The 17,878-nt window shown below is 44.2% G+C and overlaps 1 protein-coding gene across 1 annotated transcript in view; it reads left to right on the plus strand.

Moving 5' to 3' along the window:
• Positions 1-17,626, plus strand: part of ranbp10 (RAN binding protein 10) — a 39,889-nt gene extending 22,263 nt beyond the window's left edge. Inside the window, exons 4-15 of the mRNA XM_080001692.1 lie at positions 3,702-3,869; positions 4,014-4,036; positions 6,994-7,178; positions 7,742-7,854; positions 8,006-8,114; positions 8,683-8,831; positions 9,562-9,757; positions 10,943-11,082; positions 11,327-11,475; positions 12,803-12,914; positions 13,379-13,520; positions 13,878-17,626. Coding sequence (XP_079857818.1) covers positions 3,702-3,869; positions 4,014-4,036; positions 6,994-7,178; positions 7,742-7,854; positions 8,006-8,114; positions 8,683-8,831; positions 9,562-9,757; positions 10,943-11,082; positions 11,327-11,475; positions 12,803-12,914; positions 13,379-13,509 — 1,475 coding nt within the window. The 3' untranslated portion in view covers positions 13,510-13,520; positions 13,878-17,626. The remainder of the gene's footprint in view (positions 1-3,701; positions 3,870-4,013; positions 4,037-6,993; positions 7,179-7,741; positions 7,855-8,005; positions 8,115-8,682; positions 8,832-9,561; positions 9,758-10,942; positions 11,083-11,326; positions 11,476-12,802; positions 12,915-13,378; positions 13,521-13,877) is intronic.
• The last annotated feature ends 252 nt before the right edge of the window (positions 17,627-17,878 follow it).

Below are 17,878 nucleotides of genomic sequence, written 5' to 3' on the forward strand. Positions count from 1 at the left end.
TGGACATAAAGGTCACAACACCTCCTCTGCTGATGGTTTTGAATGAATAACTTATTTTTAGAGAAGGAGATGAGGGTTGTGGCTCTGGGCCAATCAGATCTGTCCTCTCTGCCAACCAATCAATGGCTTTTTGTCGGACTGGGGGGGGGGGGCGGAGCTTGTGACCCTTCCATTGGCTAGCTAAGATAGATCCGATGGCCAGGGTCTGTAGAATGCCGTGGACTCATCCAGCCAATTCCACACACTGTAGATCCTCTGTGGACACACATGCGCAGACACACACACATACACACCATTCATCCCACTCCTTTCTTGATTCCTATGTGCTGAATGTCACACAAAAGGTTGGAATGGAGTGGAATGTGGCTGCATGACACTTTTATTTATACTTTTTTTTTTCAAGGTCGGCTCACAAATGGGTTATTAAACTATTTCTGTGTTGCTGGGATTTTACAACAGATGGTCCACAGCTCTGTGTGTGTGTGTGTGTGTGTGTGTGTGTGTGTGTGTGTGTGTGTGTGTGTGTGTGTGTGTGTGTGTGTGTGTGTGTGTGTGTGTGTGTGTGTGTGTGTGTGTGTGTGTGTGTGTGTGTGTGTGTTAGAGGGGAAAGGGGACATTTTGTGTATTTCCCTCTGACTTTGAGTGTGAAGACACGTGCGCGTGTGTGTGACTGAGCGTGTTTCCCTTAATAGTACACTGTTCTCTGATGCTGACCTCTGTGTCTGATCCTGCTGTGGAGGCCTTCCCATTTCATTAGCATGTTGGAGCAGTGAGCCTGGCTTTAGAGGCAATATCCCTGTCAGCAGATTAATCTAATACCTCTCCGCGTGCACACACTCACACACACGAGTATACACTTTTGGTCACACCAAGATACACACACACACACACACACACACACACACACACACACACACACACACACACACACACACACACACACACACACACAACAGCGTAAACATAAACACAAACGCCGACATGTAGGCTTAGGCTAATACTTCATTACGCATACACACTAACATACACAGACACACACACAGATGCTTGGCTAAAATCTCGGTTCACATGCAACCTACTTTCACTAACCCCGCTTGCTTTTTTTTGGCTATGTCTGCCGAGCTGTGACTGAAGAACGACCCCGACAGAGCTGCAGCAGGCTCTAGCCAGGCCCTGAACTTTCAATGTGTGGCATTGTTGTGTGACAGGGCTGGGGGTTCACCTCACCTCAAAATCAATGGCACAACTCACGCTGTCGGCTGTTAGTGCCCCGGAGCAGTGCCAGGACAATTATTATTATTAATGTATTATTACTAGTGTTAGTATTATTTGCCTTATTGAGAGTGGGAGATACTTGGAGAGCTAAAAATACAGTGGAGTTCCTCATAATAAAATATCAACCTTCACCTCGAACATAATGTTAGTGCTTCTATCTGCCGTGTATGAAGAAAAAAACAGATGTCCACTTTTTGTGAAGAATATATTAGTATATTATGTATGCTATTTACCTGGCACCATAAACATCCACTGAGCACTTTATTAGGAACACCGGTACATTTAATTATTCATGAAATTATCTAATCAGCCAATCGTGTGGCACCAGTGCAATGCACCAAATCATGCAGATGGCCAGACTGTTAGCAGCTTCAGATAATGTTCACATTAATCATCAGAAATGGGGGGGGGGGGGGGGGGATGTAATCTCAGTGTTTTCTACTGTGGCATCATTGTGGGTGCCAGACAGGCTGGTTTGAGTATTTCTGTAACTTCTGATCTCCCTGGTCCGTCACGCACTACAGTCTCTAGAGTTTGCTCAGAATGGTGAGAAAACTAAAAACATTCAGTGAGCTGCGGTTCTGCGGCGGAAACGCCCTGTTGATGAGAGAGAGGTCATTGGAGAATGGTCAGACTGGTTGGAGCTGACAGGCTACGGCACATCTAAGGGCATCACAGACCTGTTCTTGCTCAATCTTGTGTGGCTGTACGTCACTTGTCCGTCTCAGAAGATTTAGCCTGCCAGAGTCTCGTGCGTTGTCTACGGTAACTCAGATAACCACTCTGTACCATTGTGGTGAGCAGAAAAACATCTCAGAATGCACAACACGTCAAACCTTGAGGCGAAATGGGCTACAATAGCAGAAGACCATGTCGGGTTCCACTTGTGTCAGCCAAGAACAGAAAGCTGAGGCTGCAGTGTGCACAGGCTCACCAAAACAGGACAGTTGAAGATGGAAAAACATACATGGCCTGGTCTGATGAATCTTAATTTCTGCTGAGGTGCACAAATGGTAGGGTCAGGATTAGATACTAACAGCATGAATCCATGAACCCAACCTGCCTTGTGTCAACACTCCAGGCTGGTGGCGGTGGTGTTATGGTGTGGGGAATTTTTTCCGATGGCCTTCCCAGTCACCGGAACTGAATCCAATAGTACACCTTTGGGATGGAATGGAACAGGAGACTCGCAGCATGAATGTACAGCTGACAAATCTGCAGGAATTGCTTGATGCAAGCATGTCAACATGGACCAGAATGTTTCCAACATCTTGTGGAATCCATGCCAAGAAGAATTGAGGCTGTTCTGAGAGCAAACCCAGTATTAATATGGTATTCCTACTTCCTAATGAAGTGCTCAGTGAATGTATATTTCATATAGTGTGAGGTAAATCCAGTATTAACCTCATAGTATTTGCCTTATTAAGAGAATGGAAAAAATATGATAATATTTAATAAAAATGTGGGTAGCTACTTGTGCTACACATTAAAATGTGACATATATAATTTAGTCCAGTCTAGTTTTGAGGCGATAAACACCCAATGAAGACGATGCAATTCATTAAAGGCCCAGAGTTCAATGTCGTTTCAGTGGCCAGCCGCCAGCATCATAACACATTTATGCAACGAAACAATAAAGAGCCTCAAAATGAATCATTCAAATTCAAAACAAGTGGAAAAAAGAGGCGTAACAAGTGACATTTTTTGTATTATGATATATCGGCACGTGGCCCATGATGTCTACTCCCCTTCTCCCCACTTGCCATGTCCTCCTGGTGGAGTCCCTCTGGTTGGCCGTGACTCACCGGCTTGTGCTCACAGGCATCCCTGCCTCTTCCAAAAACGTGTGTGTGTGTGTGTGTGTGTGTGTGTGTGTGTGTGTGTGTGTGTGTGTGTGTGTGTGTGTGTGTGTGTGTGTGTGTGTGTGTGTGTGTGTGTGTGTGTGTGTGTGTGTGTGTGTGTGTGTGTGTGTGTGTGTGTGTGTTAATCAGTTGTGGGCAAAAAATTAATGAATAAAAATAAGGACAGCACTGAAATTTGGTGAATTACATAGCCTTCACTGCCACTGTTTGAATTTCCCAAGGCACTCAACCCGGTGAAACTGGCTGAAGAAAGAATGTGGGTGTTTAGCAGAGAACCCGACACTGGAAGGGTAAACGCTAAAACAAATCAATTCTCTTGTCGGGACAAGTCGGTGAATGATCCCCAACAAGGCCTGAATCACAAGGCAGTAAAATAACCTTTGCGCCTCCGAAAAAGAAAACCAAAGTCAGGCTTTTCTCCAGATCCGCAGTGCCCCGTTTTCTCATCTCGGTGAGCTCGAGACAGGGTGGGGAAAAACAAAGAAATGCTAATCTGATCCTAATCCATGCCCTGTTTTTATTTTATTATTATTTTTTTTAATGTTTTATTACTTCTTTTTTTAGGATGGGACAAGCACTCGTATGGTTACCACGGCGACGACGGCCACTCCTTCTGCTCGTCCGGGACGGGTCAGCCCTACGGCCCCACCTTCACCACCGGCGACGTGATCGGCTGCTGCGTCAACCTCATCAACAACACTTGCTTTTACACCAAAAACGGCATCAGCCTGGGTCGGTCGCATTGTCCCGTAGATGTGTAAAAATATGATGTTATATCTAAAATATATACTATATCGACATTTTAGATGCAAAGTCATTGTTTATCTCAATGAGACGATGTAACCCCTTTCTTTTCTTCATCATCCGTTTTTCTAGGTGTAGCCTTCACAGACCTCCCCGTGAGTATTGGCTTTAATTAACTATACATTATTCTTTGATACACCAAAAAAAGAAATGGTTTCTGGGTCATTCGTTTTTTTTTTGTTTTGTTTTTTTTCCCCCGTTTAAAAAGAAAATATATATATATATATATATATATATATATATATATATATAATCATTTTTATTTATTTTTATTGTTTTTGTTGTAACCAAAGCTTGGTTGGGCTACATTAGGTTTGTGTTACAATTCCACCTTCCACCCCAACCTCAAATGCTCAAATGTTTGACTTGTTTGTTAAATGTTTGTGTAATTTGGTCCATTATCCTGTTTGAAAAACCAGAGGTTATATATATTGTTTCGGATGGAAATTAATCTGTAAATAACATCTACTTGGTGTTGTCCCAACCGTAGCCACTAGAGGGTGAGCAGCCTGCTTATAAAACCCAATATTCCAACTATTATCTAACAATGCGTGTAACCAAAGTTGACTTTGCTATAGCATAGAATAGCAGTTTTAAGAGGATAATCTGTAGCTCCCTGATGTTTATTATTATTATTGTTGTTATTATTATTATTAATATTATTATTATTACCTTAATAATTTTTATTGATTTTATTGTTATTATTGTTATTATTGTTATTATTGTTATTGTTAGAATTTTTATTATACTCTAATAATTTTTCCGGCTAAAAGTGTCTGGAACAGGACGACCTCTAAAGGTACGGACACGGCTGAGGTGTCATTAGAACCAGGACATTGCAGAAATGCCATGGTTCAATTTTCATCCGAATCGATCCACATACAGAGCAGAGTTTAGTAAAAAAAAAGATTAAATGTGACCAAAATCTCGTGGTTCGTGCTTCATCGACACGCCAACGTTCGAAAACCGAGGAGGCTTTGTGACATCATCATCCAATTCAATATAAATGTTCAGGTTGTGGTTCTGAATGTTCATTTGAATTTGAAAGTCCCGACAAGCACCTTCCCGTGATGCGCCGCAGAGGCTTTACCATGGGTTTTTCTTTTTTGATATCAACTATTTATTTATTGAATATAAAGAAAATAAAGGTGGGAAGTAGGACTGTTTACTCCGATATTTTGGTCGATACCGTACTGTACTGTAAAATTTCATACCGTTACATCCCTAGTCAGCGTCTGTGTATCACCTTGGACTTGGGAACTTCCACACGGAGTGATTTTCTACACAGAGACACTGTGAGACAGGACTCTGGACTACAGGCAGACGGCTGCTTTCTAATTTTTAGGATAAAGTCATAACACACAAGTGTTTCAATTGGTAGTTGTAATTCTGCGTGTTTCCGTGACTCGGAAAACTTGCATCACCAAATCATTACGTCAGCCGATGCTGCTTCAATGAAAACCCAATGAAAATTGTACCTTGTTTTAGACATAATGCTGATGTAAAGAGGAGCGACAGAACGAACTGATGCTATGTTCCATGGGAACTCGAAAATTTTTAATTGGTGTTGATAATGGACCCTGTGTATTTCTGCTTGCCTTTATTATTATTATTATTATTATTATTATTATTATTATTATTAGGGGTCCAGCCCACAGGACCCACGGACATGGATGAGGCCTCGTTAGAACCAGGACTTCTCAGACATCTCGTGGTTCAAGTCCCATCCATATCGATCTACATTTGGAGCAGCAATTTGTGAAAGAACTATACAATTTTACCGGAAGTACCAGAATGTTTGTGCATCGCCGATACGCCAAGGTTTTAAAACTTCAGGCCGGGTGGTGAAGCGTGATGAAGTCCGTTCACTTGGTGCGAGGCTACATGGCGTGGACGCCATCGCTTTGTAGTGGTTACAAACTCTGCGTGTGTACATGCCTGTGTATCGTCTTACCTGCTTGATGTCTGCGGGGATTTTCGTTTGACATTTTATCCCTTTTGCTCTTTTTGTTAATATAGGCATGCTGTTCGTTGTGTCCCTCCTTACTTTGCGGGATTCGAGGAAGTCGTAACATACAAACTGAAGGATTCCATAATGCGTTTCATGGACTTGGATTGTATCAGAAAACCAGGACCCAGAAACTATAAATGGTCACAGAAAGTCGCCACCGCGTCATTACATCACGACGTTGTTGCCCCACACGGCCTCAAATGGTCACGTTTGCGTCACTACCTCGTCATTGCCCGATACAGCACCAAAGTGTCAGCTGTTCATCACTGAGAGTGCCGCTCCATTTCCACAGACAACACCTGAGTTATAACAATGAAAAGTTGTGGTTTACAGGCAAACATGGACCGTTGTTTTAAAGACAGGAGGGTTGCACCGTGTAGACCGCATAGCAGTTGCTCCGCAAGACGAGCAACCAGGAGACGACAGACCGGGGGAGCCAATGCGGCCTTCGATGTAAACTCTGAAAATTATGCTTTGTTTCAGAGAACCCGGAAAAACTGTAATGAGCACCAAACACGACTAAACTGGACCTCGTCTATTGCTGCCTGCAGCTATATTTGTTATTTTAATTATTACTATTATGCTTAATAATCGGACCGCAGTGGATGCCTTCTAGCACAATGACTACATTGTTCTATGCAGTCGAAAACGGAATCATCAGAGTGAAGAGTGGTGTGTGCTCCCTTTTACTATTTACTTCCATTAGTTAAACACTGCAGGCTTCTTTTAATACCACAGTGAAAGCGACTACTTGGTGAGCTGCGGAAAGTGTAACGGTAGCCTCCGTGCGGCTGGAAAGAAAATGGTCTGGTCAACTATTTTCGTACGCCACCAAAATCCTCTAATAGAACATTTCCAGGGGAAACACTGCCTCATGGCTGCCAATGGCACTGGCAGAAAAGGTGACATTGAGCAAAGTTCCCTGCTCTCCTGTCTGCTTGGATATTGTACTGTTAAGTCTAAACAGCAGTTAATTTGCCTAAAAGCGCTGATGAAAAGGTATAAACGTCTATTTTCTGTTTTATTTTCTTGGCCCCACAGCCCAACCTCTACCCCACTGTGGGGCTCCAGACCCCCGGGGAGATCGTAGACGCCAACTTCGGCCAGCAGCCCTTCGTGTTCGACATCGAGGACTACATGAGCGAGTGGCGGGCCAAGATCCACGGCATGATCGCACGCTTCCCCATCGGAGAGCGGCTGGGCGAGTGGCAAGCCGTCCTGCAGAAGTAAGCCTCCCGGGGTCCGCTTTTACACTTAACGTCCCGAGTACGTCATGAGCCTAGGAAGCTGAAGTGATGGGAATTGGTGCAATATGGAGCTCTCAACCAGCGTAAAAATGAGCTCTTCTAAAGGTGGAGAAGAGCACAGAACTGATGATCATGTGTATGAGAGTTGGTAAAAAAAAACGGTAGATTGCATAATAAACTAGGCCTTTGTTAACCTCCCCCTGTTATTTGCGTGATCCTTCCTTAAATGGTAATGGTAAATTAGCATGTTACACAAGGTGAACCTCAGGGGATGACCAAACTGTGCTACCAGGCCAGTTAGAGAAATAGCACGTGTAATTGTCGGTGCAGAATGTGTCACAAAAGGCTTTTTAAAAACACACATATACACACACAGAGACATACAAGCTTCTTAACACAAGCGTATGGGACCTTATTTTTACACTTGCATTGATCTACCTTTCACATACAGTATGTAAACACGTGCTTAAAACACAGCAGAAGCCAATAAGTATTATTAAAACATTCAAACCTTTTTTTTTTTTTTTTTTTTCCCCCCACAGTATGGTGTCGAGCTACCTGGTGCATCATGGGTACTGCGCCACGGCAACGGCCTTTGCCAGAGCCACAGAGACCATGATACAAGAGGACCAGACCTCTATAAAAAACAGACAAAGTGAGCAACAACAATGACACCACAGTATTCCCTTTTAAATTTTTTAAATTGTGGACGCTCTCGATAAACAAACAAACAAACAAACAAATAGATAAATAAATATATATGCTTGTAATAATGAAGATGGGTGGTGTTTTTTTTGTCCCAATAGGAATACAGAAGTTGGTGCTGGCAGGACGAGTGGGCGAGGCCATAGAGGCCACTCAGCAGCTCTACCCCGGCTTACTAGAACACAACCCCAACCTGCTATTCATGTTGAAGTGAGTCTCCAAATGCGTCAAATATCACCAAGTTGAATGCAGACGTTTTTCCCCAAATTGCAGAATGTTAAGTAGAGGGAGTGTGATTACGAAAGGAACGTCACGTCAAACTGTGTTACGGTCTGCATTACATAATCAAAAGACTTTATTTCTCCATTCCGAGGCTAATATCCTCTTTGTGTCATTCTATGCAGGCGTGATGTATTGGAGGAGTGGAACAATTCATTACGTTTTTACGGTTCCGTTTGAGGCTAATGTCATATTGTTGTTTTCCTGTATTTGGACCACTGCACTGCTACCACATTCCTTAAAAAAAAGAAAAAGGAAGAAAGGAAACCTCTCCTCCTCCACCAGATCTCACTTTGTGTGGAGATCGTGCGGACGCTGCAGAGTGAATTTGCTCTGGGTGGTTCAGCTGAGGAGAACAAAATAAAAATCTGACCTCAGTGAGACCTTGCAAACTGAGCTTGAGGCGTCGCAGTCACCTTGGAGAGGCTTTTTTTGTTTTGTTTGTTTGATTTTCTTTTTATGGTCCGCTCTGCCGCTATCCCCCCCCCCACCCCCCCAGGTGTCGTCAGTTTGTGGAGATGGTGAACGGTACTGACAGCGAGGTCCGCTGCTTTAGCATTCGCTCCCCCAAGTCCCAGGACAGTTACCCTGGCTCCCCCAGCCTTAGCCCCCGCCACGGAGCCGCCAACACACGTCTGCACAGTGGAGGTACAGTCTCTGTCTGTCTGTTGGATGCATATCAAAATTGGAGCCACTGCTACTTATCTTCTAGTCGCCATGACTGTTCATACTGTAATAAGCTGGCTAATACATAGCAATAATTGAAATCTATATTTTATACCCATGACAATTATTTATTCTGTACACAGCATCACATTTTGTATATCTCTTTGCTTTTTATATATATATATATATTTGACTATTTTTATTTTTACTTCACTTTTTATTCTATCATTGTTTTTCTGATTCTGATCACAGACTTAAACGGTTTTTTTTGTGCGGTGTCGAATTTGGTGCAATTTGGACACACGACCCGTGTAACATTTATAAACTTTGAATAAACAACTAACAGAAAGGGGGCGGGGCTTCAGGGCTCTGCAACTGAGAAACAAATAGTGTCCTTACCCGGTTAATCTGGCAGTTTCAGCTTCCATTGTGGAACACAGGACTGAATCGTTGACATTTTTTTTAAACTGTACCATTAAAATTTCTTAAGTCTCAAATCTTTACCAGGCATTCACTATTATATGAAATAAAGTAATACATTGATAGATACATTAAATTAATTCAGAAATTAATGCAAAATAAAATGAGAAATTTTTCAAATACATGTATGGATTTATTTATTGACAAATAAATGAAAATCATAAATGAATAAAACTACTCAAAATGAAAGAGTGTGTGTGTGTGCGTGCGTGTGTGCGTGTGCGCTCTTCAGGAGCGGACAGCCCCACCTGCAGTAACGGAGTGACACCCCCCAGCAAGTCCAAGGGTGCGGGCAAGCACCCCGGGGTGCCCTCCTCCGGCTCCTCCTCTTCTTCCTCTTCCCCCTCCTCCGTCAACTACTCTGAATCCAACTGCTCCGACTCCACAAAAAGCCAGCCCCATAGCGCCAACAGCACCCAGGAAACAAGGTGGGGACAGAGATCCAATCATACCTTGGCAGATTTTGGGGGGGAAAGGATGTATCTACTGGATGTGAATGATTGGCTACTGGATAGATTAAGAGTAAAAGAGGTTCTAGATTCATTGGTGGTTCTCAAGGTGTGGTCTGGGGAACCCATAGGGGTCGTTCAAGGGTGTCCTCAGCAAACTAAACTTCAGTTATGTGATTTACAAGAGGTTAGCACCATTAGGTTTCATCCTAATTTCACTGTTATCTCCCAAACTACATTATAGACAGGTACAGAAATTTGGACTCAATCATATCCAACAATAAAATTATTTTCAGATTGGGGCCCAGAGACAAAATCTTATCAAATTAGGTTTTTTGTTTTTTTTTATCTTAAAAAAAGCTTCAAAATACTTTTGATGCTACACTGACTTATAATATGGAGAATGGCATCTCTTTCATTCCTACCCCTGAATGCCTGTTCTTGCACTAAGTAACTTTGATGTTAGGGTACGAAACTGCAGGAATCGGTGTTACACTTTACAGAACTACGTCACTTCCTTGATGTTTGGCTTCGGTAAATACCGTTTTTTTGGTTTTTTTTTTGACCGGTAGCATTTATTTTAAAATAAATATGAATTATAAACTTGCCAGTCGAAAAAGGCCGTTATTAATACTCATACAAAACGTAGCCACTCCACCTCCCCGATGGCGCAGACGAGACGGACCAGTGGTGCGCCCGGCAACCACACCTCGGCCGGTGCACGCCAGCCCTCGCTTTCATTGCGACACTGGCTTTGTCTCACTCTGACTCGCATGTGCGAGCCGATCTGCCAGACAGACTATTGTGAAACGTGACTGATAAGGTTCAAATTTGTCCGGCGAAATAAATTCTTTTCGGACACCGGGCCGAGTTCTGCGACAGTGATGTAAAAGTGTGATTGCACTCAGAACTGTAGGGGCGCCAAATACCAACAGTTACATACTGTTGCTTTTAATGGGTATCAAATTGAGGATCCTTGATATGGAAAAGGTTCAGAAGCACTCCTCTAGCACTTTTTATTTATTATTTTTTTTTTTCATTGCGTTGTCCAGGGGCCCTTTGGTACCCTAGAGGCCAGTGTGGTAATACACAGATTATAAGTGTGTGTGTGTGTGTGTGTGTGTGTGTGTGTGTGTTTGTGTTTGTGTGTGTGCGCGCGCACAGTGACAGTGAGATGGAGATCGAGGCTGAGCACTACACCAACGGTGTGGTGGAGGGCTCTTCAACACGCATAATGAATGGCACGTACAAGCACCAAGAGATCCTCCAGACAGACGACAGTAGCCTGGGCAACGGAATCACAGGTACACACGTGAATTACTGTTTCCTTCATTATTATTACTCGTAAATTACTTGCGAATATACCATTTCATGGAACGGGTGTCCCAAGTTTCTTCATGGTTTCTCAAATCACATCTCTATGGTTAATCATTTGCACAGGTCAACCATCAAAGATGCTTTTCCGCTGTCGAGCTGTTGCCTTGGCAACACTCAAACAATTTTCACTGCTTGTGTTTGTGTGCGTGTGCTCAATGTTTTCCCTCGTAGACGACGGCTGCGGCAGCACCCGCCAGCTCTGCGGGGGGAACCAGGCGGCGACAGAGAGAATGATCCAGTTCGGCAGAGAGCTGCAGGCGCTCAACGAACAGCTGTGCCGCGAGTACGGCAAGAACGCCACACACAAGAAGATGCTGCAGGTGCGCGCACACACACACACACACACACACACACACACACACACAAACACACACACACACACACACACACACACACACACACACACAGTGACATCCTGTACAAGCACACAGACAGGTGCAGGATTTTCAAAGCACGCTAACAGACCTTCAACTTGCCTAAGCGTGTTAAGGTCTCATTTGAGGTGGATTCTGTTTTGTTGAAAGGCAATAAGCCGTTCGCTGTTTTTTTCTGTCTTTTTTCTGTTGTCCATTCATGTTTTAGGCTGTGGTGTGGGGATGGTGTGGTTTGAGCAGCCACACCTGACCTGGGTCGAGGTAATTGGGGGCCCAGTATGAGAGTGGCTGCATACCTGTTGCTCGTTGGTTGGTCTAACTAGCAACAGGTAAAACCCCCATGCCCACACACACTCAGGAGAGGAGCCCTTGTCACTACACATCTCCATCTGCTCCTGGGCTTATTCCACCTAGCCCACTCTCTACAGTGAACCGATGTGTCTACAACCCCGTTGTCTGTGTCTCTGTGCCAGAGGTCCCTGAAAACACCACTTGGGTTGCGTGTGGTAGGCGAAACTGCCTAAAAAATGGGCAAAAAGTTGTGATGGTGATTTTTTTGTCTTTTTCCCCATCTGTCGGTTTCACTTGTTTTCCGTTTTTTTTTTTTAAATTGCGGGCTCTTTTAATGTTAACCATGGACTGTATTGGGTTTTACTTTTTGGCACATCCCCACTACGTTTTTTTTAAATGAATTCTGAAGAGACAGTGGCCTAGAGCACGTTGAAGGCCTGCCTCCATCTGCCGGATGGGACATTGGCACAGCTGGCGGTGGTTTTCCACACTACCCTCTACAGGGCAGATAGCTGTAAGGAGGCTTCCACTGCACAGCTTGCTCAGGGGCTGCCTCAGCTGGGAGAGGACCCCTCCCCCCATCACCTGGAAGGAGCCCACCACCTTGAACCCCCATCACCCTGAAGGAGCTCATCACCCTGGAGGACACCACTGCAGTGGGGCAGCTGCCACCTGACAAGGCGCCTTGTGTGAAGGGGCTCCCTGCCGATCTCCTCCACCGTTTCCTGGAGCTGTTTGGGGGAGGACCTCCTGCACGGCCTGCTGCAGTGTGTGGGGAGGGGCTCCCTGCCCGCCTGGTTTCATCTGGCTGCCCTGTCCCTGCCGCTCAAGGAAGGCGACAAACAGAAAGCAGCAGATCCAGGGGCTCTCTGGACCGGGACATCGTGGAACTGGAATACTTTATTTGTTTGTTACTGTCAAAATTAAATTTAAAAAAACAACAACTTTCTTTTCAAAATCTATCTCTTTCTGTTGTTTCTAGGATGCATTCAGTCTGCTAGCTTACTCAGACCCGTGGAACTGCCCAGTGGGCCAGCAGCTAGACCCCATGCAGAGAGAATCCCTCTGCTCCGCACTTAACAGTGCTATTCTGGGTATGCGCCCCACACACACACACACACACACACACACACACACACACACACACACACACACACACACACACACACACACACACACACACACACACACACACACTCCTCTACTGATATCCAAGTGAGGTCAGAATAATTACAACTGGTAAGTGAGGACCCATTTTTCTGGTGCACTTTTAAGCCAAATAAAAAGTACATTTCGAGACTGGTCCTCACAAGTATAGTAAAACACACACACACACACACACACACACGACACACCATCTTGTACTGGTATAAATGTGAGGTCACAGTAAATACACCTGAGGACCCATGTTCCCGGTGCACTTCTAAACGGAAATAAATCGTCAATTCGGAAAACCGGTATAATATAGTGAAACATACACCTTACACTCTTATCACACGCTTCTGTACATACACACACTGTTCCTTACCCCACTTTTTGTTTTGTTTCTTTTCTCCAGAATCCCAGAATCTCCCCAAGCAGCCACCCCTGATGCTGGCCCTTGGCCAGGCCACAGAGTGTGTTCAACTGATGGCCCGCGTCCGCTCCGGGTCCTGCTCCTTCGCCAGAGTAGACAACTTTTTGCACTAACCCTAGTCCAGGTGAGATCAAATGACATGAAACAAGGGTCAATTCAAGGTGAAGCCTTCTAGGATGCTACATGGTCTAAGTAGAAACGCACACACATTCAGGCGTTCTTATCGGGACATCTAGAAAAACCCTTAAAAGCAAGATTAGTTGGGATTATGTACATTTAAAACAGCCGTATAAAGGTTTTTGAGTCGCGAGTAAATCGAGTGATGAGATATTTGAGAAGTTTCGGATAATGAGGACTTCAATGTCCTCGCGATCCCAACGTCCAAATAATGCTGGTGTGTATTCAGGTGTGTTGTCCTTGTAAGCCATACATGCACGCGCACACCCACACACACCTCAGACCACCGCTCATCTCTTCACAGGTTAATGTTGAGCAGTGCTGAGAGAAGGCCTGTCCAGCAGCTGGTTGTCACGGCGATGGAGGAGCGAGCATGCATGTGATTGGTGTGTTTGACTGTCCCATCAGACGGAGTGGAGGGGAGGAGCGAAGGAGGAGGAGAAAAGAAAGATTCTTTTTAATTTAGTATTATCAAATACAGAAATGTGTGACATTATTTAAAAAAATATTAATTATTATTCTGTTTATCTAGCCTTTTTTTTTTTTTTTTTTTTTTTAGTTATTTTTGGTCAGTTTGTTGTGCTCATCTTGGACAAGGAATTTAAATTCCTTTTTTTTTTCCCCCCCTTCATTTTGCTTTGATGGGTGAACTTTTGATTCCCAACACAACTCAGTATTTGACACACCCGCTGACGTTCACCATATCACACACCCACGGAACACCACTCACATCTCAACCGGCAGCCGGAGCGAGGTCAGAGGTCGAATTAGCAAACGGACAGACGGCAAATAACCCCATACTTTGTTTCTGAAGCCGCTTCGTGCCCCTTTTTCCCCACCTTCCAAACTGAAAACGAGGAGAGACGGGTGCAGATGGAGGAGAGGGTGAACGCGGTCGTTCGCTCCTCATTTTCCCGCTCGATGTCAATGAAGTTTAATTAGTTGATGGAGAAACGTAAACATCAGCTTTCTGAACCCATATCCCCCCCCCCCCCCCCCTTGTAGAGGGACCACAAACCCAGACGCGAGCTTTGATTAGGACTGTTCTAAAACCTCTCTTGCCTACCTTACTGCAACTCCCGAGTCCAGAGTCAAAAAGGTAAGAAAGAAACTGATTTTGCATTGTAGTTCGATTGGACATTTCAGTCAGAATTTAAACTTTCCTCTAAGATGTCTTTAGCCCGAAAATGGAGCGAGAGAAACGTGGCTCGCAAAAACCCAGCCCCGGCGCGGAGCGGCTCGGCCTCGGTGGCCGTGGCAAAGATGACTAGCGATTTGGATGGTGTTTTTGGAGGGTTTTTTTTTTTTTGTTTGTTTGTTTTTTTTTTTTTTTTTTGGTGGCAGCTTGTCCTGCAGATTGTCTCCTAAAACCTTCTGGGTTTTTTCTGTGTCCAAATTCCCCCAATCCACCCCGCCTGTAGATGAGAGTTATTCTGACCTGTTTGCGCAGATGCCTCCCGAACCCTCCCGTCATTTGATCATTTCATGTTAACCAAATGAGGAAGTCGAAATGATGGAAATGCCCCCTGGCCTAGCTCCACCCTTAAATCTGCACTGACCACTCCATACATCCATCAGCTCGGGTTATTTGACTATCTGACAATTGGGACCCCCAGCCCTAGTTCCTAAACTTCCTTGTGTTTTACGCATGGACAAAATAGACATACCCTATTCCACACCCTAGGCACATAGTGACCATACCCAAACTGATGTCAGATTATCTGTGTTTTAATGTGTTTTTTTATATCCACAGTTGTTTACATCTGACTGCACTGGTTCATTTTTGTTGTTACCAGTGCGTTGTTTTCAAGTTTTTTGTCCTCTCCTTTTCTCCAATTTGGAGCCCCGAATAGACTAGGAATTAGAAAAAAACATTATTTTTTACACTTATGAAGGGAAGAAAAACTCTAGACTACACTCCTCCGTGGAAGGAAGCCGTGACGTGGACGCTAGGGCGCCCTTGGTTTCAGACGCTGAACGTCCCGTCCCCCTTTTTTTTTTTTGGGACTCAGGGAAGACGTGTCCGCAAAAAAAAAAAAAACGAGACGAAAGAGCTTCATTTCACTCTATTTTCGTTTTCGGGTTCTCCGCGAGCCACCACCGGATTTAACGGCGCAATTTGACGGCGGAACCGGACCGACTATGCAGATTTATCTTATTTAGTCTTCGCTGGGTGTTGCGAACTTGAACAGACTCCGCCACCTTGACAACGCTGCAGAAAAAGCCCAAAGAGCCCTCTTCTGACACCTCTAAAAGTAGTCATCTTATTCTTAGCCATCGCCACTGTTTAGTTTCATCGCCTCAGTTAATTGTGCTTTCACTCGCCTCAGTGATGATCCTACAGACCCGTGTGTACCCATGTGGTGCCCGTTTATTTGTCCCTCTACTTAACGGGCTTTATTTATTACATTACAACATTTAAACACTGAAAGAACCACATCGGTATTTCTTTTTTTACTACGTGTGTGTGTGTGTGTGTGTGTGTGTGTGTGTGCGTGTGCGTGTGCGTGCGCGCGCGCACTTAAATCCAACTTCATTGAAAAGCTTTCGAACTAGCTCGCTCCCTGGACCAGATGGTATCGCCCAGCGTGACTCTAGATGCTTTTCGGCGGCCTCCGAACTAGCGTAGTCGCCCCGTCCCGTCCCCCCCCCCACACACACACACACACAAGAACATGTGATACTGTTACACACACACACACACACGAGCATCTGATAATACAGCTGTACAGGACTTCTGCTGCGCACACACACACACACACACACACACGTACTTGTAAGAACAAACCCTCTGTCGCATACCTGTAGGGGTCCAGTGCGCGTCAGTGCTGTTGACGTGTGTGTTTTTTTTAACCTAAATCATACCTTCATTGAAAACCTTTTGAACTAGCTCGCTCTCTGGACCAGATGGTATCGCCCAACGTGACGAGACGCTTTTCGACGGCCTCCGAACTCACTACAGCGTAATCCCGCCCTCCCCTAACGCCCACCCCGGAAAAAGTGTACATTTTCTCACGGGGGGCTAGCCAGTTTCCATTCTGCGCTAGAGTGTTTTTAGGGAGTACGGGGGTCTAGGATAGGGTACGCGGTGGAGCTTTACCCACAGGACTTTTTCTGAACACACCTTGTGCTACTATAGGAAAACCATTTTAATTGCTACACACACATACACAGACACACACACACACGAGCATCTGATAATACAGCTGTATAGGACTTCTGTTACACACACACACACGCACACACACGTACTTGTAAGAACAAAACCCTCTGTTGCATACCTGTAGGGGTCCAGTGCTCATCGGTGCTGTTAACAAGCGACCCCCCCCCCCCCCCGTCGTAGAACACTTATTAGCCGCTCATCCGAGGCGGAGAAGACCTTAAATCAAAACTTTTCTTTTTTTTCCTTCTTTTTTTACCAGACGCCAGCTGAAGTCACGCCTCAGATCAGCGGTGTGTGTGTGTGTGTGTGTGTGTGTGTGTGTATGTGTGTATGTGTGTGTGTGTGTGTGTGTGTGTGTTTGTTAGGTTTTTTTTTTGTTTTTTTGTTTTCTCTTCCAAGGACGGCTCGCTAAGCAGTGTTTGATCACCGGGGGCCCGTCAGCCTCCGAGGGCCAAAACTGACTTTACTCTGAAAGTGGGGGGTGGGGCGAGGTTGTTTCCCCGCCCCCCCCCCCCCCCCTTTTTTTTTTTTTTTTCTTTTTCTTTTGTTGTTTCTTTCTTTTTCGTTTTTTCCCCCCCTGCATTGCATTTGACGAGCTGTGCACAAACGACTTTATGTTATGGTTTTAATTTCATATTTTTTGAGTTTTGAGTTTTAGCAAAAAAATTAAAAGAATAAAAAATGTGAAGTTACCCTCTACTTAGCATGAGACTTTTGAAAACCTTTAAAAATGATATTAAAAAGTAAAAAGAAAAAAAAAACTATAATTAATAAACAAACCTATGTACTGGAAACATGATAAAAAATAAATATTGTATTCTGTTTAATTTTGACAGAATTATTTTTATTAAAATACACATACATGAGCATATAATTGCTCTGGAGTTTTTCTTTGTGTGTGCGTTATTTATTGTCAAAATGGTTTTTTTGCGTTTGACAACATACACCACCACTACATAATCCCTTATAAGGATTCTGGAGGCCACAAAATCAAAAATATTGCCACAATTGCTACAATAGAGGCGATCAAGATATTTTTATTGAATAATAACAGTCGTAATATTTATAAAAAAATAAATAAAAAAATTTAATCTGTGTTCCTCTAAACTGCACTAAAGAGGGACAATGAATTCAAGTTGCAC

This window comes from Zeus faber (assembly GCF_960531495.2).
Source record: "Zeus faber genome assembly, chromosome: 6".
NCBI lineage: Eukaryota > Metazoa > Chordata > Actinopteri > Zeiformes > Zeidae > Zeus > Zeus faber.